Here is a 26707-nt window from a genome sequence, read left to right on the forward strand (position 1 = left end):
GGAGTTCAGGGAGAACAAGGACCATCTCCCTGGGACTTGTCACTGTGCCTGGTGCATGCTGGGTCCTTACAAATATTTTGGAAGAAAGGAGGGAAGGAAGGAAGTGTGGAGGGAGTGGGGAGGGTGGAACCTAGTCCTCCTGCCTCCGACCCTCCCAAACTCTGGCCCGGGACCTGTCCCCTGAACTATTGCTCAAGACCCTTCCCCAGGTTCAGAGTGGAGTCCCTACTGGCCAGGCTGTCCTAAGGCCACTTCCTGGCCTCGGAGGGGACCCCGCCTGGCCTGACCTAACGGAGGCATCCCAGCAGCTGAATGCCAAGGAAGGCTATCAGCACATGAGGGGCAGGACGCCTGGCCTGGGAGTTCCAGCTGAAGCTCCACCTTGGCCTTCCTGGCTCCATGTTCCTGTTTGAGTCTCAGCCTCTCCCCTGGCCTCAGTTTCCTTGTACAGTGGGGAGATAGGCCTTGGTCTATAGGGCCCTGTTCAGAGCCAGTCAAAAGTGTGCAGGGAAGAGCATGAGCACTTGGGGTTGGGGTAGCAAGGAACTGAGTTTCGTAAGTGGGAAGAAACTTTAGGGAGAAGCGCTGGGAGAACAGTCCAGGCCGGGGGACCAACCTGGACAAAGGGCTGAAGCCAAAATGCGCAAGGACAGTTTGGAGAAATTTGAGAAGACTGGTTTGCTTGGATATGAGTAGGAGTCAACTGGTAAAGAAAGGGTTGTGATCGCGGGGTTGAAGGGCCGGGAATGGGGAGCGAAGGAAACTTCTTGAACAGAAGGATGAAGTAATGAAAGCAACAGCTCAGACAGGCAATCCTGACATACAGAGGTAAGTCTGGAGGCAGGGAGGCCAGGGAGGAGGCTGTTGGAAAAGTCCAGCTTGACTTTTGGAGCCTGAGCTTGGGCGGCAATAATTAGGTAGGGAGAGTGACACGGGCAGGAGAAACCCTTTTCCCCCTCCACCTGGAGTCCCCCAGCCCCCACACATTCCACTTGGCCCCAAACACACTCCTTGACTCCCCTCCCCACCTCAAGCTGCTTTCCCCCCACTTCAAGGGCTGAACCCTTCACCCACCCAGCTACTGAAGCCAGAAATGTGGGGGTTAACTGTCACCCCTCACTTTCTCCCACTCCTTAATCAAATCCATTACCAGGTCCTGTTCATCACAGCCCACTCTGCCTAGGTCCAGACCTCCTCATTTTTCTTCAGAATAATGGTGGGGTCATTTCAGCTCTCCAGTTTTTTGCCCATACCAGCCTCCAGGCAAAAGCTATTCTAGAAGGCCCATGTGACCCTGTGTCTTCATTACTTAAAAAGCCAGGCCTTTAAATGGCAGTCAAGGTTCTAAGTGCCCTAGCCCCGACTCTCTGATCTACCCTCCTGATCCCTGTGCTCGTGCTCCTTATGATCCAGCCATGCTGAGGGATTTACGTCACTCTCTCTGGCACAGGGCTGAGGTTTCCAAACTTCACCTCAGGTCACTTTTGCTGCCTGCAACAGCCTCTTCTTCATGTGTCCAGATCATTCCAGCAAAAACCTCCCTTTCCCCCATGCTCCACCCTGGTCCCTCCTGCCAGAGTGCTGGTAAGTTCTGCCATCATCTGTTCTGTGGGGGATTTAGAAAGAGCTGGGACTGGGTGCCAGGCCTGGAGCTCTCAGTACCTGGCAGCTGGGAGGTGGGGAGGATAGACTTGCTCTTTGGACAGCATACCTGGGACCATGTCACCCCGGCCACCGGCTGTTTGTCTAGGTGCAGCTGGAGAGCATGACGGGGGGTACATGAGCAAGGGGCAGGTAGTTGGAGAGTGAAATGACTGTGTGTGATTCTGTGGGAGTTTGGAGGGATGACCAGAAGTCATCATGGTGGAGGTGGGGGCTGCAAACAGGTGGGCCTGCTGACAGGTGTGTGAACCTGCCAGGTGGGGGCCACGGTCACCCACAGCTGTTGGCCCTGCCCGTGGTGGTTTGGAGGCAGGGTGGGGTGGGCTGGGCTGGGTTGGAGAAAGGGAGCGTGGGCTAGGCTGCCAGAGCAAACAGGGAGGCTTTCTGGCCCTACCTTCGAGCAAACACCAACAGCTGAGGGTGCAGTAGACTGGGAGAGGCTGAGGGTTGAGATCTCTGTGGCTAACAAAGGGGAGTCAGACCCCAGGATGTAAAAGTGGGGGAGGACAGAGAAGTTTCTAGCTACTTGAGTGCCTGGAGCTTCATGTCTCTGGGAGAAAAGTCTATAGTGGGGAGCTGTAGGGCTCTGCCCACCTAGCCCCGGCTAACACTTTTCTTGGCAACTTAGAGATATAGGTAGGGCTGTCTTTGTGGATTGTAGCTGTGGGGAACAAAGGGACAGGGTGGAAAGACAGGGAATACTGGACTTGAGATCTAAAATGTCAGGCTGGAAGGAGCCACAGCCAGAAAACCAGCATTCCCCGGCTCCCCCAGCAGCAGGCTGAGACCTGGCTGAAGCCCCCGGAGTCAGTCTGGATGACCCGCCAAAAGCAGCGGAGGGCTGGACCGTCTCTCTCACTGAATGTCTCTCTACTCAAGGAGGCACGGCGAAGGGGAGACAGAGGAGTAGAACCATGGCCCCATCCTGGGAGAGATGAGGAACTGGGGGGACCCTGGGTAGGGGCCAGCAGCTGGGGAACCAAGCTGGAAGCTGGGACTTTGTGTTGGGGGAGCGTGCGCAGTTGCAGTCTGGGAAGGCTTTCTGGTGGCAGAGGTACTGTAGGGTTTGGGGTTTGAACAGCTGGCTGAGTGGGCTCAATTCTGGAATCTATGACCTTCTGCCACCAAGGTGGATCCCAGAGCTCTGGGCAACAGAGGCCAGCTTGGTGGAGGTAAGACGAATAGTGGGATGAGACCCGCTGGGTCTCTCAGGCTGGAGGGGAGCAGACTGCGGTCTTTTGCTCCTCCTTTTGCTGGGATGAGTGGTTTCTGCCTTCCCACGCTTGCTTGCCGGACCTGCAGCCCCTCCTGCTGGCACCCTTGGACCAGTTGGAGCTCAGGGAGTGCTGGAGTAAGGGTACCTGGGTCCCTCCTTTGTCTTGGGCCAGGGTCACTCTCTCTGGGGGCCCCCGCCACAGGCCTCCACACACCTTCAGACTTCCCCAGGGAGCCCCACCCCACACCGCAGTTACGTTTCCTGCTGGGCTGAGGGTGTGAGTCTAAGGTAACAAGACTGGTTTCCTTTCTTATATACTGGTTCGTTGTTCGAGGTTCTGGTTGTAAGGAATAACTGCTCATCACTAGACTTTAGGAAAACAATAAGAAAGCATAAACATCAAAAGAAGAAATCATGAAGTTGTCTCCTCCGGGAGACTTGCTAATTCACAGGCTTTCGGGTTCCCTTTGGACCCAGGGTCACACTTCGCAGAATTCGAGTGAGGGGTAGGAAGCCCCTTAATGGACATCTCCATTTTGCAACCTCCCAGGACCTCAGTGGGCTCAAAAGAAGGCAGCTCAGAGACCCGTGCTCTGCAGCCCTCCCCAGCTCTCTGCCCTCGGCAGCTGAGTCCCCAGGCTCTGTGAACAGGGGCAGACACCCCTCCGGACCACGCGCCCTCGGCTCCCCAACGTTCGGCGCGCTCCCCGTGGGCGGCCTCAGTTCCTCCTTCTGCAGAGGAGGCGGGTGGCTCAACCTCCGCACCCCGGGGCGCTGCGGGGGCGGGGCGGAGGGCTCCGAGGGCGGCCGGAAGGGGTGTGAGTGCGGGGGCGGGCCCCGCGCCGCCCCGCCCCGGGGAGGGAGCCTGGGGCGCAGCATCCTGGCGCGGGCCCCGGTTGCCGCCGCCACTGCCGTCGGGGAAGGACCCAGTGTGGTCATGGCCTCGTGCGGCGCCCTCCCGGGCCCGAGCCCCCCGCGCCCCGCGCAATAGGCCCGCGGAGAGGCGGCGCAGAAGGTGCCGACGGCGCAGACGGCCGGGCGGGCGGCATGGAGGAGGCGCACCTGCTCCCGGCCGCCGACGTGCTGCGCCGCTTCTCGGTGACGGCCGAGGGCGGCCTGAGCCCGGCTCAGGTGACCGGCGCGCGGGAGCGTTACGGCCCCAACGGTGAGAGCGCGGGCCGAGCCGGGGCAGCGGGGGCCGCGCGCACCGCGGTCTCAGTTTCCCACCCCCTGCACCGCTGTCGCAGAGCAGTCCTCTCGCCTCCCAACCATCGGCCCCTGCGGGCGGGCGGGCAGGAAGCGGGGGCTCCGGAAACCTCTGCAGATGCTCTTGGGGCTCCCGGCCGGGCTGCGCGGCACCTTCGCGAGGGGTAGGGTGGGGTGGGGTGGGGGGTGCGGGTTCCGGGTTCGGAGACCGGGCGCCTGGCTCCCCCGCCTCGCTTTCCTCCCTCCGGGCCCAGGGACCTGTGCGGTCCTTCCGAGCTTCCGACCCAACCCCCGTGGCCGTCCACTCATACAGACCCTAGCTCACCTACGTCGGCCGTCAGCACTGCATCCTCGCGCAGCCGCATCCGGCGGGCACCGTACAGTGCACACGCAGAGGTCGGCTGGCGAGGCACCAGCCAGACTCCGAGGCCCAGCCTCCCAGCTGACCATGAGGGTCTCCCCATACCCCCACTCTCCACCCACAGGGCTCAGTAAAACGCCCAGAAGGTGCAACTTGTCAGCTGGCAGCCTTGGTGCCCCCACCCCCACCCCCAGGTCTTCCTCTTTCTGCAACCCCAGGCGGATGTGGCTGGCGGGAGTCGATGGGGGCTTTGAATTGCTGAAGCGGGAGACCTACCTCCCTGGTGGCAGGTTCAGGCCTCACCCAGGGAGTTGCCTGGGGAGGCCTTTCCTTCCTGGGTGACCTGGAGCCACGCCTGCCCATCTCTGGGTAGGCAGGGAGCCTTCATGCTGTTGCTGTTTGGGTGAGAAAGGTATCCTCCTTCCTGGTGTTCAAAGGAGTGTGGGATTCTCCATCTGCCAAAAGGCACAGCCAGTGCCAGTCCTTCCAGATGTGGCCCTGAGAGGGTAGGTGTCGAGGCCCCTCCCCAAGTCGCTTTCAGGCAGGATTTGTCCACCACCAGGACACCGGGCAGAGTGTTAGGGATTTGTAGAGAAATGACTCTATCCCCAGAGTGCAGCCTGGACCCACGTCATTTCAAGACTCAGGGCTTCACCCTTTCAGGGTTTCCAGCCAGCCAGAGGCAAGGTTCTCTGGCCTGAGTATCTCATTGCTCAAGGCTAGCTTGAAAATTACGAAGAGCTGTCAGAAAGGAAGCTTTGGGGTTTGTATTGGTTTATGACAACCACCTCTTGTATAAATATTATCTTTCTGGAGCAGAAATCCTTTTTCAAAAAAATTAGTTGCTATATTTAGTTGAGCAGTGGGAGGAACTAGGGAGATAAATATTATTTAATATCCCCCATTAGTGACTTGGCAGGGAGGGTGTTCTGGCTGCAAGAGCTCAGGGCTGTAGGGTCAGTCCCCCAACCCTGGGCTGGAGGTAGGGGTCAGGGCAGCTGGTTTGGGGTTCCACCGCCGCCTCTGTGCCACTGTGGCCTTCAGCTTGGGAGTCGTGATTCCCAGAATCAAACGCATGTTGCCCTGGCCAGCACCCTTCTCCTTTCTGGCCCCCACGTCCTCATCAGTCCAGCAGACGAGGGCAAGCTGCGTGGGAAGGAGGGGGCCTCTGGTTCTTCCACCATATTGTTCTGTCTGAGTGAGAGGATTTTGGGGGTGCCCTGGTTGCTGAGCATCTGTGTGGGGTGATGGGTAAGGATGTTGGTGTGGTGTGTAGGTCCAGAGAGGTGGATGTGCATTGAGGGGAGGGCAGCAGGAAAAGTTGGGGGGCCATGGCTGGGCTCTCCTGATTCCTCTGTGCTTTGATAGTAGTAAAAATAAAAGCTGACGTTCACTGAGGACTTATTAAGTGCCAGGCACTGGTCTTAGCGCTTTTCACCCCTTGTCTCCTTCCTTTCCCAAAATAACTCCATGAAAGCAACAGTTGTCATCATTTTACAGAGGAGGTAACTGGGGCGCCAGGAGGTTAGACAGCTTACTCAAGGTCACACAGTCAGTGATGGAGCTGGTACTGGGTGCCTGCCCCTCTCTGGGTCTCACTTTGCCTGTCTGTTCAAGGGGGTCACAGGTTCCCCAGGCTCTGGGACCTTGGTGTTGGTGCCTGTGCTTGGAGCTGGGATCAGCTAGACAGGTGCTATTCCAGCCTTGCCCCACCCCCTCAGGGCCCCAGAGGGCTTCCTCCTCTGGGAAGCATTCCAGGGCTCTGGAAGTCGTCAGGTGAGGAGAAGGGAGCCAGCTGCCCCTTCCTGCCTCAGGCTCCCGCCTCCCAGCCTCGGCCCAAAGAGGGTGTCTTGCGGTCTCTGCGGGTGCAGCCTTGGGGGTGAGGCTGACAGGGTTTTTAGCTCTAGCTCTGCCCCTGCGTAGCTGTGAGATCCTGGATAAACCACTTTGCCTCTCTGTGCCTCGATTTGTGCTTCATAAATGAGGCTTTGACAGGACCCATGTCACAGGGTTATATGTAAGTGTTTGCGTACACCAAGCCATCCCTCCTTGTAACAGAAGGAGCTGGGTCAGGCTCTGGGCCAGAAGCTGGCGGAGGGTGGGGACCTGCAGATGGAGGGGCACACCCTAGGGACTAGTGTCTCCCCCCACCCCAGGAGTCCACGCACCTGCAAGGTCGTTAGCGCTGAAAACCACAAGGAAGTTATTTGCTTAAGGCCTGAAGTACGCAAGTTTTGGCAGCAGAGGAAGAAGGGAGGCAGGGGCTGGGGACCCTTCCTCCTCCCTCCTCCTTCCTCCCTCCTCAGAGCTGGGGGAGGGGGGCCTCAGTTCATGAGTGTGTACTCCTCCCCCAAACTTGTCCCAGCCCAAGCTGTGTCCTTTGAGGCCCCAACAGGGCAGTAAGTGGGAGGCTCCCAGACTTTAGTGAACCCACCTTTCTCTGCAGGTCCCAGAAGTGCCCAGGACTCAGCTTTCTTAGGGGCTTTCTACATCCTTTCAGCTTACTTTTTGAATAAAAATATGTGTACAGTATAACACTCAAAGGGTACAAAAGGTATACCGTAAATCCTCCCCAGCCCTGTCCCCAACCACCCACTCCTGGTGGCCCCAGTGTCTCCTTCCCAAGATACTCCATGCACATCTGGGTCAGTGACAATGATCTTTTTTACACAAAAGGCAGTGGATTTTGAGGGCTCTTTCGCCCCTGCTTTCCACATGACAGTCACTCTTGGAGATGGTTCCATGTGGAGTATCCTTGGCCTTCCGAGTGTCTTCATGGAGTTTTATCGTGTGGCTGTTCTGGCATTTCCCACCCTGGCTTTTGATGGGCTCTGGGTTGTTCACAGCCTCTGCTGTCACTCACTCGTTACAAGGCAGAGCCTTGTCCCCACATCAGTTCATACACTTTGAATACTGACAAAGGTTAATTCTTAGAAGTAGAATTGCTGGGTCAAAGGGCGTGTGTATTGAAAATTTTGACAGCTGTTGCTAAATTGTTCTTGTTAAAGTTGCACCAGTTGACCTGCCCGCTTCCCCACCACCTCAGCCACACAGTGCCTTTTCAGGCTCCAAGCTGATAGAAAAGTGGCCTCGCCTAGACTTACTTTGCATTTCTCTCTTTGCAAGTCAGGTTGGGCATTTTTTCATCTATTTAGGAGCCTTTTGATCTCCTTGTGTCTGTGAATGGGCTGCCTGTCACCTCTGCTGGACATGAGCCAAGGCAGGAGGTAGGACTGGGTTGGACGTGTCCTGCCAAGCGGGCGAACACTAAAGGCCCCCCCGAGGGCCCAGTGATGTGGGGGTCAGGCGAGGTCCTAGGAGGTCTCTGTCGGGGGCACGGGTGTCTCTGTTCAGGGGAGCTGGGGGAGGGGCCTTGATGGGGGCTGGAGCCCACCTTTCTCAGCCTTAACCTGCCCATCTGTGCAGTGGGTATGAGGGCTCTAGGGCTGCCAGATGGGAGGGATAGTCCGGATTTAGCTTCCTGCCAGCGGTGTCTTGGCTGTGACTTTATCTCTTGCCCTCAGCCCAGGTCCCCGTCTCCTTGGCCCCATTGTTGTCAGTAGAGCAGAGAGGGGACCCTGAGATCCCCCAAGGGCCTCCCAGATGTGAGCTGACTCTCAGATCTGAGAAGGGGTTTGCCTGCAGGGATTTGGAAGCTCCAGTCTTTCAGGCTTCACCCTAGTTCTCACGCCTTTGTTGAGCAGACTTAGCATCTCCTTCCAGGGACAGCACCAGCCCTACCCCCATAGAACCCCCAGTCCTTGCAGCAGGAGCTCCCTGAGGCGGGGCCGGGTCTGCCCACAGCACAGCCAGCACACAGAGGCCCAGCAAAGCCTTCGTCTCTGAGGCCAGGGCAGCCAGGTAGGCTGCGGGCCCAGGTTGTCCACCCCAGGTGGGGCCTGGAGACCCTGGCAGGCCAGGTGGGTGGGGCAGGGTTTGCCCAGACAAGGTCTCTCCCTGTCTTTTTTGCAAATGACTTAATTGCTCTGTAAATTTACCTTTGAGGAAGACCTTAGTGAGCACCGGGCTCTCCCGGCTGGAACCAACATTTAGAAGCCGAAATACCAGTTTCCAAGGTTGCGAGAAGGAAGAAGAGGAGGAGGACTTAGGGGAGCAGGTGGTGCACGGAGCCTGGGGGCAGCCTGGCCATGCTCCCTGCTTCTCCCAGGCTCCAGGCTGTGGGCCCAGGGCCCAGGTCTGAACCACGGGGCAACTAAATAAACAATTCTGTGAGGCTCTGTGTGGACTCAGGGATGACTCAGCCCCTGCCCGCCCTGGGGGCGCTCTGGGGTGGGTGGTGGGAGGCTCTCTGTGAAGCCTTTCTGGACCTTTCAGCGAGGAGATGGGGAAGTGACCTGCACAGAAGGAATAGCAAAAGCAAAATCTTGGAGGAAGGAAAGCTTTGGCAAAACCAGGCGAGGTGGTGGCAACCCCAAGACCTCTTGCTTGGCTGGCGGGGGGCGGGGGTGACTCTGCAAGGGCGGGTTGGGGCAGATCCAGGAAGGCCTTGAAGGCTGTGCTAAGGTTGGCCTTTATCCTGCAGGCCCAGGAGAGCCACTAAAGGTCTATGAGCCAGGCAGGGTCATTCATTCAGTCACAGAATTTTATTGAGCACCTACTGTGTGCCGGGTGCTGTCCCAGGTGCTGGGGCCACGGGCACTTCCACGATAATAATTATTGTTACGGCTAATGTTTACTGAGTGTTCGCCATGTGCTGTGCGTTATTCTGAGTGCCTTATACATACTACATCATTTCAACTTCACAGCAACCTTGTGAGGTAGTTACTATTATCCCCATTTTGCAGATGGAGGCACAGCCGGGGTTATAGCAACTTACCTGTGGCCACAGAACTACCAAGAAATAGGGTAGAATTTGAACTCGAGTCCTCTGGACCAGGCTCTCTGCACTAAGCTGCAGAGTTTCTCTGCTCATGTCCTCTTTTGCCTCCCAGGCCCCTGCAGGCCAGGCCCCCATCAGGCATCTGTGGACATGGGCCGGTTCAGTCTGGCAACAGTGGCCCAGGGCAGGGGTCAGCTGGGAGAGGCCACCATGTGAGCAGTCTGGTCCCAACAAGAATAATGAAGGTCACGTGCCCCAGGCTGGCCCAGTCTGGGAGGGAGCAGCACCTCCTGTTACTGTCTTGGCCTGTGCAGCCTGGAGGGCGGCACCAAGAGGTGGTCAGGGTCTGAGCATTCTCCCCACTTAGCAAATGGGGCATCCGGCTGCTGAGGGCCCAGTGACACCATTTCACGGGGAGTTGGCTCAGGTCCCCCTCCCCTACATGCAGCCTGGGGACAGCAAGGGAGAACCCGCATCTTCCAGGGATGCCTGGAAGGGGAGAAGGGGTCTCCCAGCCCCTGGACCCCCTCCATGGCCCTGGGGCTTGTTCATGTGAGGGGAGAACTGGTTGTCCAGAGTCTTGGCAGGACTGGAGTTTGAAGCAGAGTTTGGAGCAGGCAGGGCCTCGTAATTCTCAAACACCACCTGTTTTATGAGGACAGCAGAGCCTTTGGACCGAGATGATTGGGCCGGTGGCTCTGGGGCCACCAGAGAAGGGCGGGCCTCTTGATAAGGTAGGGGCATCTAGCCCAACCAGCAGAACATGGGATACTACGTTTTTTTCAGGTGACCTCGGCCAGGGGAGGCAGGGGAGCATCAGGGTGGGAAGGCAGGACAGCCTAGGAGTGGGCGCAGGAAGTCCAGAGCAGGGGCTCGAGAGCCAGACTGCCTGAGCCCACTTCCCAGCGGTGTGGCCATGAACTAGTTGCTCAACCTCTGTGTTTCAGTTGTCTTCTCTGTAAAATGGGAGCAATAGTTGTATCCTCCTTGTTGGGTTGTTTGAGAATCACAAGAGAACAATATACGTGAGGCGTTAGCATGGCGGCTGGCACACTCAACACTAATCATTCTGCTGTGATGACTCTGTCTGCGGAGCACCTGCTCAGGTACCCTCCCCATTTACCTCGGGATATAGTAAGTGCTCAGTAAACGTGACTCTTATTCATATTCATAATCATGATACTCCTGACAGCAGCCCCTCAGGGTGGGGGTGGGTGCTCCATCTTCCAGATGAGGCTCAGGACTGTATGGGGAGCCAGCTGCTCAGGCAGGACTGGAAGCCTGTGCCTCACGTGCACAGGGATGGCCCACGTGCAGGGCTGGGCAGGGCATCTGGGATGTCCTCATGGTTGGCCGAGCCTCCCGCCGGGGCAGCGGATGGGGGTGGAAGGGGAGCCTTGTGGTAGAGGCCATGTCTGGGGAGAAGAGGGCAGTGGTCAGGATCAGCTAGGTTATGCTGCAGTGACAACCCCCAGGTCTCAGTGGCTTGAAACAATGGAGGTCATCGCGTGCTCACATAGTATATATGGATGTCAGTGGCAGCTCACCTGGGGGCTCGGTGTCTCCTGACTCTGTGACTCGGGTTCACAAAGCAGACGCAGGTCACTGGTTGCTGTAGCAGAAGTACACCGTGCTCCAGACCTGTGCTGTCCCGTAGGGCAGCCACCAGCCCCGTGTGGCCCTATTTGAGTTTAAATGAAGGAAAGCTAGGTATAAGTTAAAATGTAGCTTCTCAGCCCTTCCCAGGGCTCAGTGGCTACACATGGTTACTGTACCGGACTCTCACTCAGCTCTGGGACTCTTCTGTCTTCACAGAAAGTTCCATCAGACAGCACGCTTCCACGGAGTCTCCTACCAGCAGTTCAGCGTTCCAGCCCAAGCTGACAGGCATCCTTTTTTTTTGCAACTCACACGGGGAGTTGGGAAGTGCAGTCCTACTGTGTGCCCCCAGGGTGGGGAGAATCAGTAGAATCAATCTTCCGAGAGTGGATCCCGGATGGGGTTGTGGGTCAGCAGAAGGGGAGACCCAGGTGGAGGAGTAGAAAGAGGAGAACCAGTGAGACCGGCAGACAGAAGGCAGATTGTGGAAGGGACTAGAGCTGGCATGTCTGTCCTGGAGCATGCTTCTCAACCCCGAGCCTCTTCCCTGTCCAGAAAAAAGGCCCTGAGGAATGTGGTGGCCCAGGGGCTACGTGCCTGACTGGGGGAGGGGTTAGGGAGACCACAGGAGGGATACAGGTGAGACGCACAGAGAAACTCTCCCTTGGGTCAGGAGCCCTGAAGATACCCGCAGAGGTGAAGGGTCGAGAAGTCTCCCGGGTAGAGCCCGGCAGAAGCAGGCTGATGTGGCCCTGAGGCTGGGGCATGGCCGGGATGACCTCTAAAGGACCCTGCTCCATGGGAGGATTGGCCCAGAAACCAGTTCTGGCCCTCCCCCACGCCTTTCCTGTTCGCTTCAGCTAAATAGATCAGAAGGAAAAAGTCTGTTTGATTTTAATCTCAACTCAGGACACTGGAGATTACATTTTCCACGGAAAATGTCAGCCGTTGCCTAAAATAGGGCTTTGGAGAAAATGCTAGAAAGTGTATTTTTAGGTTCTATGTTTTCCTCCTGGATTCCTGCAGTCCAGTGGGCCGCTTGAGACTCTCCATGGTTCTGCTGCCAGGTGCAGACCCCAGACCTTCCCAACAGGTGGGCAGGGACAGGGCGCCCTTGGGAAATGGTGCTGGCAGGTGCTTGAGCTGAAATCAAGTGGACAGAGGACCAGAACGTGTATCAGGAAGGAGAAGGAGGGAGGGGGAGCCTCCCAGGGGTGCGGCCTCGGATTCTGCGTTGCTAACAAGCTCCCAGGTGATGCCGGTGCTGCTGGCCTGGGGACTGTCCTGTGAGTAGCAAGGAACAGGAGGAGGCAAGGCTCTGTTTGTCTCACTCTGGGAGGGGCCTCAGCAGGTCCCAAGCTTGGCCAGAGGGAAGAGGAACCCACCAGAGTCCACCCTCCAGGGCCCCTTCCCACAGACCCACAAACACATTTTTTCCATGTGACCTTGTTCAAGCCGTGTCTCCGCTCTAGACCTCAGGTTGTGCACCTATGAAATGGGGTCAATCCCCATCTGCCTCCCCTTTAGGCTGTTGGGGAGATTCCAGGACTTTAGGTACTGAGGCAGCCAGCCCTGCCTGAAACAAAGGTGCTTCAAGAAACGGAGGAGGTAAAAGTGGAGCCCGCAAAGTGGCAGCAGGTCCTGGTGGTGTTTGGAAACATAGTTCTTCAAAACGTTCTGTGGGGCCAGGCCTGGGTGTGCCAGGTGGGTCTTGGCTGAGCTTACCTGGAGCAGAGGGCCTGGGAGGGGGTAAGTGGAGACTCAACCTCCAGAAACTGAACCGTGGCGGATTCCTCACTGCCTGGGATGCTGGCAGCTAGGGTCAAGCCCAGGGGGAGCCCCTGGGTGGGGTGGGGCTCAGCAGGCTGGCGGTGCCACAGACCTTGTCCCTGTGGTCCCGAGAATCAGGTGTGTCAGAGGTGCCCTGAGCCGATGTTCTCAATTTGAGGGAGGGGCTGGGGGACATTGCAGGAGAGCTGTCAGAACTACCAACTCCCCTTGTGACCTCAGGGGTCCCATCTCTTCTCCAGGCCTCAGTTTCCCCTCTGTGCATCGGAGGAGGGACTGGGCTGGAGGGTCTGGCAGAACCCTCCTGTATCTGGTCTTGTTCCAGGGTAAGTGAGGCCACACCAGACCTTCAACAACCAGGTTGAGGGGAGGGCAGGTGGGTGGAAGCATCTGGGCTTCCATCTGTTCTGCGACCTCAGAGAGCTGTGGGGATATGTCCTGCCCATCGTGGTGGTCCTGGTGGGGACGGGGGGAGGGGCTGCTCACAGTCCTCCCAGGCCCCGCTGTGTAACCCAGCCATCTCTTGTCTCCTCATGGCTCCTGTGGCTGCCTGGATCCGGCAGAGCTCCCAACCGAGGAAGGTGAGGCTTGGGCCAAGGCAGGCTGAGAGTCCACTGGGCGACACCCTGGGCCATTTACTGTCAGGCTGTGTCCTCGCTTCCCCATTAGAGTGGGGCCTTTCTAAGCTCCCCCAGCATCACCCACCTGTGCCTCTCAGGCTCTCAGACTCTCCCTCTTCGAATGGTAGGGAGGGAGTGGGCCAGGTGGTCCCTACCCTATCAATGGAGGCAGGTCAGTCGGGCGGGTGCCCAGGCCTCATGCAGTGCTCCCGTTCCCAGGGAAGTCCCTGTGGGAGCTGGTGCTGGAGCAGTTTGAGGACCTCCTGGTGCGCATCCTGCTGCTGGCCGCCCTGGTCTCCTTTGTAAGTAAGGCCCCCATTCTACGGCATCGGGCAGCCTGGGAGGGAGAGCAGGTGGGGGCGGTGCTGAGGCCCAGGCTGTGGACCACAGGGCAGTCCTGTCAGCTGTGGGCATCCCTGGGCCCCTACCTGCCCACCGCCCTTGCCCCCAACACTGGACTCCTGGCCCCCATCTGTCCCCTCCAACCCCTCTCACACCCTGGCTGTCAGAGAGCTCGAGAAAGCACAAGTCTGACCCTGCCCTTCCCTGCCCGGCAAAGGGTTCCTTAGCACTGCTGACTTCCTGGACCAGGTAATTCTTTGTTGTGGGGGCCATCCTGTGCACTCTAGGATTTTTAGCAGCATCACTGGACTCTGCCCACCAGACGCCAGCAGCACTCCCTAGTTGTGACAATTAGGTCTACGATGTTACCATATGTCCCTGGAGGGGCAAAATCCCCCAGGCTGGGAGCCCCTTCCCTGGCCTCCAGCTCCTCAGACAGACCTTGGGCCTTACTTAACCTCCTGCCGCCTCCTCGTGGCTGTTGCTCGCTGTTGCTGTCCCCTATTCCTGCTGCGCAGATTCCTTCTGGACCCGCAGGGCCATGGGGCCAGGGTGGAGCGGTGGTGGGGGGCAGCGATGTCTTCAGTGCCCGAGGAGCAGAGACCCAAGGGTCATGCAGGGAATGGTCACCCTGAGAGTGGATGTGACCCCTGTTCCCAGCCCCATGCCCAGCAGGGCCTGGGGAGGAGGCCTCATCTTGGCAACGTGGAGTGCAAGGCAGCAGGGGTGCTGGGTGGGACTGATTCTTCCCCTCCAGCTGTGTCTGGCCCTCCTGGCTGCTCAGTGTTCTGTGGAAACTGGGCACTTTTAGAAAAGTCTGTCCAGGCAGGTGCTCAAAACAGCTGAGCCAAAGGGGTTCTGGGCCCCCACCTCCACAGAACAGATGGACACACTGAGGCCTGGAGAGGCTGACAAGAACCCACTTGGGCCAAAAGATGGGAATAGGACTTAAACCAGGTCTCCTGCCTCCAGGCCTGGGCTCTGGGCTCCTCTGGCCAGTGGCCCAGGGGTGTGAATGTAGCAGGGTCACCTGGGATTCTTAAAACACAAACTGCTGGGCCCCATCCCAGAGTTTCCGACATAGGAGGTCTGGGATAGACCGTCCCCAAGAATTTGCATTTCTGGCAAGTTTCCAGGTGATGCTGCTGCTGCTGGTCTGGCCCCACACTTGGAGAACCACAGCCAGGTGGACCGTGAGATCTCCAGCTGGCAGTTGTACAAATGCCTCATGTCCCTGAAAGTTGGCAGAGTGGGACGTGGGCTGTAGCGGTCACTACGTGGGGCTGGGTGCCCTAGGCCAAGGCCTTCTCAGAACAGCCCCTCTCTAAGTCTAGGACTCTCCACGGGCATCTCTCCGAAAGCCGGGGAGCAGATGGAGACCCACAGTAGAAAGGAAATGGCGAGTAGACCCTGGACCATGGTGTAGCATAGACTCACCTGCTCTGACCCCGGCAGGTCCTGGCCTGGTTCGAGGAGGGCGAGGAGACCACAACAGCCTTCGTGGAGCCGCTGGTCATCATGATGATCCTCGTGGCCAATGCGATCGTGGGCGTGTGGCAGGTGGGAGGCCTGGGGGTGGGCTGGGCCTTGGGGTCTCTGACTGCTAGGTGTGACCTCCCCCTGGTCCTGGAATCCCACAGGTCCTTCTGCTTCCAGATGTATCCCAGGCCCCAAGGGTGTCACTCCAAGGGGGTGGCCTGCTGGGGCCAGCAGGAGGCAGATGGCCGGCCTGCCTCGTGTTCTGCAGGAACGCAATGCCGAGAGTGCCATCGAGGCCCTGAAGGAGTACGAGCCTGAGATGGGCAAGGTCATCCGCTCAGACCGCAAGGGCGTGCAGAGGATCCGCGCCCGGGACATCGTCCCTGGGGACATCGTGGAAGTGGCAGGTGCTTTGGGGGCTTCCTCCTTTCATTATGGGATGCTGGTGAGCCCAACCCTCTCTGGCTCTGAATATCTTTCTGGCTGAATGTGTGTGTTTGGGGGGAGTCCTGTTGGATCCCTCCAAAGCTCTTTGGCCAGAACCCCATTGGACAGATAAGGGGGCCATAGGCCAGGGCACAGCTCAGGGCCCTGCCTCCCAGCCCAAGCCTGGCCTCCTGGGAGCCCTCCTGGCTTTCCTGGGAGGTGGCACCCAAGGCCACACTCAGCCAAGCCTTTCTCCCCGCACAGTGGGAGACAAAGTGCCTGCCGACCTCCGCCTCATCGAGATCAAGTCCACCACGCTGAGAGTGGACCAGTCCATCCTGACGGGTGAGGCTCAGAGGCTGGGGCCCAGGGCAGCTGGGCCAGGGGGTGAGGGTGTTTCACGTGGGGCTTCTCGTTTCTGATTCCACGACCAGGAGAATCTGTGTCCGTGACCAAGCACACCGACGCCATTCCAGACCCTAGAGCTGTGAACCAGGACAAGAAGAACATGCTGTTTTCCGTAAGTACCCGGGATGCCTGGAGCCTTTGCCTGGACAATGATAAAAATAGTAACATTTAAAGCCTTACAGGAAGAATCTCATCAATTACTGAGAATATATTGCAAATTTATAGTAATAATAATAGCTGTATTAGCAAAGGCTGTGTGTCTGGCTCTGTTCTAAGCCCTTTACCTGTATTAATTTATTTAATTCTCGCATTGCCTTTTAAGTAAGTACTCTTGTCTGCATTTTTCCAGCACAAGAGAGGTCAAATAAGTTGCCCAAGGTCACACAGCCAGTGAGTAGCAGAGCTGGGATGTGGACTCAGACGTCTGATTCTTGAGCTTTTCCTCCTACGCGAGGCTTATTCTGCCTTAAACTGGAGAGGGGCAGACCTTGCCTATAATCACTCAACAGAGAATCCTCTAGAGGGAGAGGCGTTGCCAAAATGGTGGAAGATGGCAGGAACAGCCATTCTCAAATAGGAAAACTGATCCCCAAGGCAAGACGCCAAGCCTGCCTGGCTCTTCTCAGGGAGAGTAATCGGTTCAGCTCTGGTGGGAGGGGTCCTTCCCTGTGGCCCCAGAGGGACTTAGCCAGGGATGCTCACAGGCTGCTCAGCAGTAGCCTCAAGCCAAGCACAGAGGCCGCAAGGACGGGTCAGGCCAGTGGGCAGTGGCCCAGAGCACAGGGTTATAAAGCTTCCCTGGAAGTGAACAGAGATGGAGAGGAGAGCGCCCAGTCTAGGTGCCCAGAAGCCTTGGACAAGCTGCTATGGGGTTGGGGGAGCACCAAGGCGCACGCTCAGGCATTGGCAGCCGTCACTAGAAGCTTTCTAAGGAGGGCACTCTGGCTAACTGCAGGTCATTTCCTTAGCAGAGGGGCCTGTAAGTGGGGGCAGGAGTTGCCAGTACCCAGGTCCTCTCCAGCCTCGCACAGTGCACCTGTCTGAAGGGGACTGAGTTATGAGCCTCCTGGGAGCAGCCGTGTCTTGGGCTTCTGTTGAACCATTTTCCAGGAAAGGACATGGAGACTCAAGGCTGGCCGCCCTTACACCAGGACTTGGGGATCTTACTGGGGCCTTGGACTTAAGCTCAAGTTTGCTGGAACCTTCAGTAAATACTTACCAACTGCATACCTGAGATCCCAGTTAGCTGCACTCCTGTGTGGCTGTGTTGGTTGTTTATGAACTGCATTTTGATGGGTTGGTGCTGTGCTACGCTGGTGGATCATGCTGTCAGCACTGGCCCCCGCTTCCTCTGTTCCCAGCTCCCGGCTAGGCCCTGGGGATATGGCACTGAACCAGGTCCTGCCTTCGCAGAGCTGACACTACCATGGCATGGCAGCAATAACTCAAGACTGCAGAGCTGTGTACATCTGGGAGCACCAAGTGACATGGAGAAAAAGCCAAGGAGGGGGATAAGAGCCATCTCCCAGCCGTTGGGGTGCTAACCAGCCCTTCTCTTATCCCTCCCTCGGCCAGGGTACTAACATCGCATCGGGCAAGGCAGTGGGTGTGGCAGTGGCCACAGGCCTGCACACGGAGCTGGGTAAGATCCGCAGCCAGATGGCGGCCGTGGAACCAGAGCGGACACCGCTGCAGCGGAAGCTGGACGAGTTTGGGCAGCAGCTGTCCCGCGCCATCTCTGTGATCTGCATGGCCGTGTGGGTCATTAACATCGGTCACTTTGCCGATCCGGCCCACGGCGGCTCCTGGCTCCGTGGAGCTGTCTACTACTTCAAGATTGCCGTGGCCCTGGCAGTGGCCGCCATCCCTGAGGGTCTCCCAGCTGTCATCACTACATGCCTGGCCCTGGGCACAAGGCGCATGGCCCGCAAGAATGCCATCGTGCGGAGTCTGCCCTCCGTGGAGACCCTGGGTTGCACCTCGGTCATCTGCTCTGACAAGACGGGCACACTCACCACCAATCAGATGTCGGTCTGCCGGGTGAGTGGCTGCAGCCAGCTTGGGGTCCCACTGGTGTTGCCATATGATGCTTGGCAGGCTGGGCTCCCTCTCTGAGCTGCTGCCTGACTCCTTTTTGGCCAAGGGAGGAGAGGACCTGTTGGTCACCCCCATGGTGGGGAATAGATCCAAGTTTTCATGGGACAAAGCAGCAAAGCCTGGCTGGACATGAGTCATTAGAACCCACATTGCCACTGCCTATCTGTGAACCTCAGTTTCCTCATCTGAATTTTGGGTGTACAGGTCCTGCCAGGTAACCACAGAGGACCAGGAGGGGGTCAAGTACAGCCTGGGCATCTGAGCCAAGCTGGATCTGGACCCGGGTTCTGTCCTGCTGCACCATGACTTTCAGTGGTCAATGCCTGTCACCAGATACACTGGCTCCAGTGACCCGGGAAGGGCCTGGGCAGGAATTATTCATTCCGTAGCACTTGATCTCAGATCCTGGGCTGCTGCCCACATCCTCCAGGGATTCTGGCTGAGACTCCAGCAGGCCCCTGTGGTAGAGGAGCGGGTGGGGTGATGGTGAGGTTGTGGGTTTCCTACCCCTCTCAGATTCTCCATTGCTCCTCTCCCACCCCGGCTCCCATAATCTGCCCACTGGCCTGGGAAACCCAGGCTCTGTATATGGGACCTTAGTCCCCCATAGAAGCCCATCAGAGGCTGCCACAGGGGAAGGGGCACCAGCACACTTTACTGCCCTGCAGCCTCTGAGCTGGTAGAATCCATAGGACGAATTCATTTGAACAGGATGTTCCTTAACAAAGATTTGAAAAACATAGGGAAGTCGTAGAGGCCTTACACCTGGATGAGGGGCTAAGAAACGACTTCTCAGGAGCTGTGCTGGCTGGAGGGCCATCCCCTGGGGCAGGGATGAAAGGACAACAGAAGGGACATTGAGCACTTACTGTGTACTGTTGGGCTGGCCGTTAGCTTGGGAATGTGCAGTAATGCAGTCTCCAGGAAGCAAGAATTATCTTCTTGGCAGAGCTGGCTGACAGACAAGGACATGGCCTGCCCTGGGAGGGGTGAGCCCCCCGTCCCTGAGGTGCAGGGGGCTGGGTGACCCAGCATGCAGGAGCTTACTCCTGGGACAGGGGTCTGTGCCTCAGGATGGGGTGTGGGTTTCCTCCCTCAGAGGCCAGGAACTCATCCCCTTGAAGGGCAAGGAGGGGCAGCTGGTCTCTGATCCCACTTTCTCCCTGTGTTACTGGTGGAGAAACTGAGGCTCAGGTGCTCAGCCAGGGGTCACATAGTGAAATGGGCAAGGACCCAAGCTTCCTGCCCCAGCTCAGGGCTCTGTCAAGCTAGCAGCTGCCCCAGAGCATTGAAGAATCTGCCATAAGCCCCTCAGGGGTCCAGAGCAAAGGACAAGCCTGAACTGGACACACTTGGGCAGAGCAGAGACACCTGGCCTCAGCTTGGATGCAGTGCTCTTTCACAGGGGAAGGGAAGGCCACGCCCCAACCTGGGGTCAGGCTTTAATCAGACTGGCTGCACAGGAAGGAGGGAGGAGGACCTGCCTGAGCATGTCTCTGTGGTCCTCAGATGTTCGTGGTAGCTGCGGCCGAAGCAGGCATCTGCCGTTTGCACGAGTTCACCATCTCTGGTACCACTTATGCCCCAGAAGGCGAAGTGTGAGTGCCGGGAGAGGGGGCGGGGTTTCTGGGTGGGCGGGGCTACTTAGGACTGCTCTGAGTTGTTTGTGGGCAGTGCCCCCTGGGGGCAGGGCCATGAGGCTAGGCACCTCCCAGAGGCGGGGCCAAGGCCCCTGTACTGACCGCTCTGGCTCCACAGACGGCAGGGGGAGCAGCCTGTGATATGCGGACAGTTTGACGGGCTGGTGGAGCTGGCTACCATCTGCGCCCTGTGCAACGACTCAGCGCTGGACTACAATGAGGTGGGCGCCTGCTCCCTTTCATGACCTCCCTAGTATCCAGGAGCTCAGGACAGACCCTTCTCCCCGAGTATGACACTCTCAGGATCGGAGGTCTCTGCCCCGTTGGAGTGCCACACCCCAGGAGCACTGCCATCCCTGCACACCCGGCACTGCCACCCCTCCCTCTCCCTCATACTGGCTTTGGAACCCTGCTGTGGGGCTCTTGGGCTGTGAGGGACTGTAATGTAAGGGGCATGGGGGCCAGGGGTGCCTAGGGGAAGAGGTTTGAAGGGCAAGATTAGGAATGGTGTCTAAAGCAGAAGGCACAGCCCAGAAAAGGCCCACAGGCCTTAGCAGCCTGATGTGATTTAGGCATTGAACATGCTGTTCCTGACTGAGCGGGGGTACTTGTCCAGACCAAGTCAGTCTGATGCCACGCTGAGGGCAGTAGACAGTCACCAAAGGGTTTGGAGCAGGGAAGTGATATGGCCAGGTCTTAGAAAAGCTCGTCCAGGCTTCTGTGTGGAGGACAAAACAGACTGGGCAAGACTGGAACCACGGAGCCCTGTGTGGTCATCCAGGCCAGAGAGGTGCTCCCTGAGTCCTGGCTGGGGCCTCTGGGAGAGGGGAGAAGACATGGGTTGGAGAGAGATTTAGGAGCCAAAATCCTGAGACTTGCTGATGGTTAGGTGAAAGAGAGAGGGGAAGTCAGGGTAGCTTCTGCTTGCTGTCCTGGCTGGGACCGGCACTGGAGTGGCAAATATAGGGAGAGGGAGAGGTAGCCGGAGGGTCCCCAGGGAACAAAGTCCAACTGGCAGCAACTGGACATGTGGGCTTGGAGCTCAGGAGAGAAGTCACGGTTGGGCTGGACACTGGCAGTTGTGAGCTCGTGAAGGCTGGTAGAGACAGAAGGCTTGTGAGGGCTCAGGGAGAGAAGGCGGGAGGGAAGGAGCAGGGCCTGGACAGCAAGGTTTAGAAAGAGGAATCTGGAGAAAGGAGCTGAGACAAGTGGGCAGAGATGAGACAGAGAACAGGGAGGGTGCGTGGCCACTGATGTCAGGGGAGAAGGGATTGTGGTAAGGGAAGGTGAGCATCACTGCCAGACACCACCAGACCCCAGGTCAGCTGGCCTGGGAAGGGCCCACAGGCCTGGGGCAAAGGAGGTTACAGGTGACTCTGGCAAAGGGAGCTCCAGGGAGTGAGTGGAAGGTGAGGCTGGGGGCCTGCTGGGAGCCACCCTGCCTCTCACTCCGTGTACCTTGGGCCCTGCTAGGCCAAGGGTGTGTATGAGAAGGTGGGAGAGGCCACGGAGACAGCCCTGACTTGCCTGGTGGAGAAGATGAATGTGTTTGACACCGACCTGCAGGCCCTGTCCCGGGTGGAACGAGCTAGCGCCTGCAACGCGGTGAGCAGTGTGGGGGGCTTGGGCAACAGACCCCGGGGCTGGGGCATCAGGAGAAGGGAGAGAGAGGAACTAAGTCGTGGGAGGCTTCTGGGAGGAGGAAGGATCTCAAACACCTGGTGAGGCTGGGCTGGGGAGAAAAGAGAGGAAAAGCTGAGTGTGGGCAAAGACTGGGAGTTGGGGAATACACAGCATGGTCAGGACATGGCAACTTTGGGACATTTCTGGGGCTGGAGAGGGAGATAGAGGCCTTGAATGCTAGGGTCAGCAGAGGGTGGACACCATCATGCAGGGAGCAAGAGGCTCTTCATGGGGTCAAGCGGCTGGTGAGGAAGCTGGCTCTGCCCCAGACACCCTGACCCCTACCCCTCGGACCTGGCAGGTTATCAAGCAGCTCATGCAGAAGGAATTCACCCTGGAGTTCTCCCGAGACCGGAAGTCCATGTCAGTGTACTGCACGCCCACCCGCCCTGGCCTGGTGGCCCAGGGCAGCAAGATGTTTGTTAAGGTGGGCCTGCCTGACCGGCCTGGGGCCTCTGTACACCTGGGGTTCCCGGAAGGGCCTGGTCTCCAGTCCCCCGAAGAACCAGCGGTGGGAGCTGAGGGAGGTGTGAGGCCCACTGTCAAAGTGATGACTCCAGAATGAGGGTGATCAGCTGCTGTGGGGAACTGGGAGGAGGATCCAGGCCTGGTGCAGATAAAGCCAGGGCCAGATACCCAGGCCTGCCCCTCACCCGGGTCCCAGCTCTGGACAGAGAGGCACTGCCTGGCCGTGTGACCTTGGGGTCACCATGCCCCTCTGTGGGCCCCGGGCTCCCCATCTGAACGACAAGGCCAGGCTGGAAGTTCTCAAAAGCCCTTTTGCTTCTGACGGGGAGTGTTGAAGTGGTTGGCACCCAACTTTGGTGCTTTGTGTTTTGGAAACTGAATCCCAAGGAAGGAAGGAACCAGCTCCTGTTCAGACCCCCATCCATAGCACTTCCTGTCACTGATTTTGAACCTGAAGTAGGAATCACAGCCCCAGCTTCACCTGCAGTGGGGGGTTTTAACCTCTTTTGAAATGAAAAGCTTCTGTATTGGGAGAATTTGGAGTGCCCTTTGGGGAGGGGGAGGAGGCACTGATGGAGGATTCAGAGATTCTTCCCAGCTTGGGGTGAGGTCTGGGGTGAGACTCCCCAAAGCTGCTGAGGAGCCTGACACCCCCAAGACCACCTTCCCAGAGCCACACCCCCACATCCTGAGCACGGCTCTGTTTCTGGTCTCCAGGCAGGGCTCAGCCCATCTCCCTCTGCTGAGCACCCTGCAGAACTGGGGACCCAGTAGTGCCAGGCTGACAGGGAGGTGGGGCCTGCAGGAGGGCTGCCGTTCTCACCCTACCCCACAAAGTGCTGCAGCAGGCCTCAGCTGGGGGCTGGAGGGGACCCCCAGCTCCCTCTGGGCTTCCTTCAAGGGGGGCCCTGTAGGTTCCCACTCTTGAGTTTTTAAAGAATGGATTCCGGTCTGTGCCTTGCCGTGTTTCCCCTTGGGTGGCCTTTCCCCATATCTGGGCCTCAATTTCGTCAACTGGGCAGGAGGGAGGGGAAGGGTCCTGACTGACGGAGTTGCCTCCCCCTCCCCCACGACGCAGGGGGCTCCCGAGAGCGTGATCGAGCGCTGCACCTCAGTCCGCGTGGGGAGCCGCACAGTGCCCCTGAACACCACCTCCAGGGAGCAGATCCTGGCCAAGATCCGGGACTGGGGCTCGGGCTCGGACACACTGCGCTGCCTGGCACTGGCCACCCGGGACACGCCCCCTAGGAAGGAGGACATGCAGCTGGACGACTGCAGCAAGTTTGCGCAGTACGAGGTGGGTGCCGGAGCCCCGGGCTGGGAGCCGTGCGTCTGTCTGCAGTGGCTGGGCACGTGGCAGGCTGATGGGCCTGGGGCCCACTTGCATCTGCCCCCTCCTCACAGACGGACCTGACTTTCGTGGGCTGCGTGGGCATGCTGGACCCTCCAAGGCCCGAGGTGGCTGCCTGCATCACACGCTGCCACCAGGCGGGCATCCGTGTGGTCATGATCACAGGGGACAACAAAGGCACAGCTGTGGCCATCTGCCGCCGGCTTGGTATCTTCGAGGACACAGAGGACGTGGTGGGCAAGGCCTACACGGGCCGTGAGTTCGATGACCTCAGCTACGAGCATCAGCGCCAAGCCTGCCGCACAGCCCGCTGCTTCGCCCGTGTGGAGCCCGCCCACAAGTCCCGCATCGTGGAAAACTTGCAGTCCTTTAACGAGATCACCGCCATGGTGAGGCCCTGAGGCGGGAGCCTCGGGGGAGGTGGCGAGGGGTCGGGGGAGCACCTGTCACCGAGTTTGGAAAGAACAACCCAGCAACCCCTGCCTCTGCTTCATTTTTATTATTTGCAACATTTTATTACAAAAAATTTCAAATTTGAAATGGTATCACCACCTAGATTCTACAAATAACGTATTGTTAGATTTGCTTTATCACGCATCTATCCATCCATCTGTCCTTAATCCCCCTTTTCTTAAATGCATTTTGAAGTAAGTTGCAGACGTCAGTACACGTCGCCCTGGCACACTTTGGAATACATCCTCTACAGAGTGTTTGTTTGTGGCTCCAGTTCTGTTCCTTTTTGAGGTAAAACTTGCATGCAGTGAAATGTACGTGTCTTAAGCAGACCATTCATTTGATGAGTTTTGATGTATGCACACACCTTTGTCACCCAAACTCTTACCAAGTTAGGTAACATTACCATCAACCCATGAAGTCCCCTTATGCTCTTTCTGCATCAAGCCCCCTCCCACAACAGGCCACCACTGTTCTAATATTTTTTCCATCATAGGTTAGTTTTGTCTGTCCTAGATTTTCCCATGAACAGAATCATACAACATGTGCTTTTTTGTGTCTGACTTCTTTCTTTTAAGATTCATCTGTGTTGGTGTGGGTATCAGTGGATGACTGCTCTTTTGTTATTCAGTGGCATCCCACTGTGTGCATATACCACTGTCTCTTTATCCATTCCCCTCTGGATGGACATTTGGTTTGGGCTCACGTTTTGTTCTGTCTCATTCTTGATTGCTGACCTCTCCGTTAACACTGATCTGATTCTCGACATTGACCTCACCCCTGACATGGCTTCAGTTTATAATCTTGATCTCCAGCCCAACCCAGTCCTTTACCTTGACCTTAATCCTGTCGTGTGGCTCAGCCTTGACCTGGATAGTGAGCTGGGCACCAGCCTTGATTTGATAACTGTAAACTTGTTCTTGACCTTGTTTTTGACCTTCACGCTGACTTGGTCCCTGACCTTGACTTAATCTTGACCATCTTAATCTGATTCTTTACTCTGAGCTCAACCCTGATACGGGTTCCAGTCTTGACCTGGATCCTGACCTGATCCCTGGCATTGAGCTTGACCCCTCCCCAATCCAGTACTTTATGTTGACCTCAACTTTGATCTAGCCTTGAATTTTGACCTAGACCTCAGCTCCAACCTCTAACATGACATGACTCCTGATATGGACCATAGCCTTCACTTGAGCTCTACCTTAATCTAATTTTTTTTTATCTTGAGTCCATTCTTAACCCTACCCTTCACCTTGCCTCCAACCTTCACCTTGCCTCCAACACCTTACTGGCCCTTGACTTGGGCCACAACCTTAATCTCATTCCTGACTTGACCTTAGCTTTTCCTCAACCTCAGTTTCATCTTCTATCCCACATCCCACCTGAATTTCACCCCCACCCTCATCCCCGTCCCCACCTCACCATCTTCTCTGACCTTAGACTTGGTCTTCTCCCCAACTTCGCACTTGTCTGCACTCCGTGCCTTTCCCTTAGCCTCGTTCCCACATCAGTTTCTAAGCTCATGACCTCACCATTTGTTCTGTCCAGCTGTCTGCTTCCTTGAGGACATCCCCTAAACTTGGTGGTAGGCTAGGTTGAGGGGAGTCAGGGAGCTGGAAGGGAACTTTCTCAGACATGAACCCACCTAACTTGGTCCTCAGACTGGAGATGGGGTGAATGATGCCCCAGCCCTGAAGAAGGCGGAGATCGGCATCGCCATGGGCTCTGGCACAGCCGTGGCCAAGTCGGCGGCGGAGATGGTACTGTCGGACGACAACTTTGCCTCCATCGTGGCTGCGGTGGAGGAGGGCCGGGCCATCTACAGCAACATGAAGCAGTTCATCCGCTACCTCATCTCCTCCAATGTTGGCGAGGTTGTCTGGTGAGGCCCCGCTTTCCCTCCTTCCAGCCCTCTGGACCAGCTCTGCATCCCGAGGACTAGGGGAAGTGCCTGTTCCTGGGATGGGGCTGCTGGAATGGAGGGACCCTGCCCTAAGGCTGGGCCTTCCAGAGTCCCATCTCAGGGTGGGCAGGGATGGGAGCACCAAATCATTCTCCGGAGGCCCAGATGCACCCCAGCCCCCGAGGTGGTGCCTGAGAAGTCCCCTGTCATCCCTCCAGCCATAACCTTCTTCCCACTTTCAGAGTCACCCAAGATGGGAGAACTTGCGTCACCTCTGGGCAGTAATGTGTTCGTGTGTGTACGTGTGTGTGCACGTGGTATGTGTGCCTGAGAGGTGTGTGTACATGTGTGCATGTGAGTTCTTGTTCATGTTTGGGCATGAGTGCAGCACAGAGGTTCATGCTAGTGTGTAATTCTGGCACCCTTAGGTTCACGAGTGAGAGATGCTTGTGGGGATTGGTAAGCATGTTTGCCCAGATATGTAAGAATTCTGCATCTGCACGTTGGGGCAAGCGTGTAGGTGTTTGCTTGAGTTTGTGAGATTGTGTGGCCTGTGCTAGGTTTTTGCACATGTCTGTGAACAATGTGTATCTGCTAGGGCATGCATTGTCCATGTGTGTCTGTGTGCGTGTGTGTTCACCCTAAAGAGGAGCTGTGTCCTAAACAGGAGAGGCCTAAAGGGCAGGTCTGTCCAGGCGCCAGAGGGCAGGGGTGGCCCAGTGTGAGGCAGAGCCTTGTGCATACACACTTTTCACTCCTGCACACACATCAGAACTAGCAGAGCGAGGTGGGGGAGCTCCCGGACCTGGGGTGTGAATAACAGCCGGACCCTCCATTTGCTGGGGGCTACAGCCCATGACTCTGGTTCCAGCATCTTCCTCACGGCAATTCTGGGCCTGCCCGAAGCCCTGATCCCTGTGCAGCTGCTCTGGGTGAACCTGGTGACAGATGGCCTACCTGCCACGGCCCTGGGCTTCAACCCTCCAGACCTGGACATTATGCAGAAGCGGCCCCGGAACCCTCACGAGGCCCTCATCAGTGGCTGGCTCTTCTTCCGATATCTGGCTATTGGAGGTGAGTGGAGCCCCAGCCCTTGGTGGCATTCCTGGAGCTTCCTAAGACTCAGCCTGGCTTATGCCAGAAAAAAAAAAAACCCAAAAAACAA

At 57.4% G+C, this 26707-nt stretch overlaps 1 protein-coding gene across 3 annotated transcripts in view; it reads left to right on the top strand.

The window, feature by feature from the left end:
- The first annotated feature begins 1535 nt into the window (after window positions 1-1535).
- ATP2A3 (ATPase sarcoplasmic/endoplasmic reticulum Ca2+ transporting 3) overlaps window positions 1536-26707 on the top strand; it is a 36123-nt gene continuing 10951 nt past the window's right edge. Inside the window, exons 1-16 of one of the 3 annotated variants that reach the window (XM_072940370.1) lie at window positions 1536-1584; window positions 13236-13253; window positions 13512-13594; window positions 15090-15194; window positions 15382-15520; window positions 15804-15884; window positions 15974-16059; window positions 17523-17987; window positions 19554-19642; window positions 19803-19905; window positions 21158-21289; window positions 21669-21794; window positions 22914-23132; window positions 23240-23575; window positions 25301-25521; window positions 26414-26616. In XM_072940370.1, coding sequence (XP_072796471.1) covers window positions 1551-1584; window positions 13236-13253; window positions 13512-13594; window positions 15090-15194; window positions 15382-15520; window positions 15804-15884; window positions 15974-16059; window positions 17523-17987; window positions 19554-19642; window positions 19803-19905; window positions 21158-21289; window positions 21669-21794; window positions 22914-23132; window positions 23240-23575; window positions 25301-25521; window positions 26414-26616 — 2440 coding nt within the window. In that variant the 5' untranslated portion in view covers window positions 1536-1550. Of the gene's footprint in view, window positions 1585-3722; window positions 4044-13235; window positions 13254-13511; window positions 13595-15089; window positions 15195-15381; window positions 15521-15803; window positions 15885-15973; window positions 16060-17522; window positions 17988-19553; window positions 19643-19802; window positions 19906-21157; window positions 21290-21668; window positions 21795-22913; window positions 23133-23239; window positions 23576-25300; window positions 25522-26413; window positions 26617-26707 lie in introns of those variants that run through there. The other 2 variants (XM_072940369.1, XM_072940368.1) reach the window with 2 other exon arrangements.

This window comes from Vicugna pacos, chromosome 16 (assembly GCF_048564905.1).
Source record: "Vicugna pacos chromosome 16, VicPac4, whole genome shotgun sequence".
NCBI lineage: Eukaryota > Metazoa > Chordata > Mammalia > Artiodactyla > Camelidae > Vicugna > Vicugna pacos.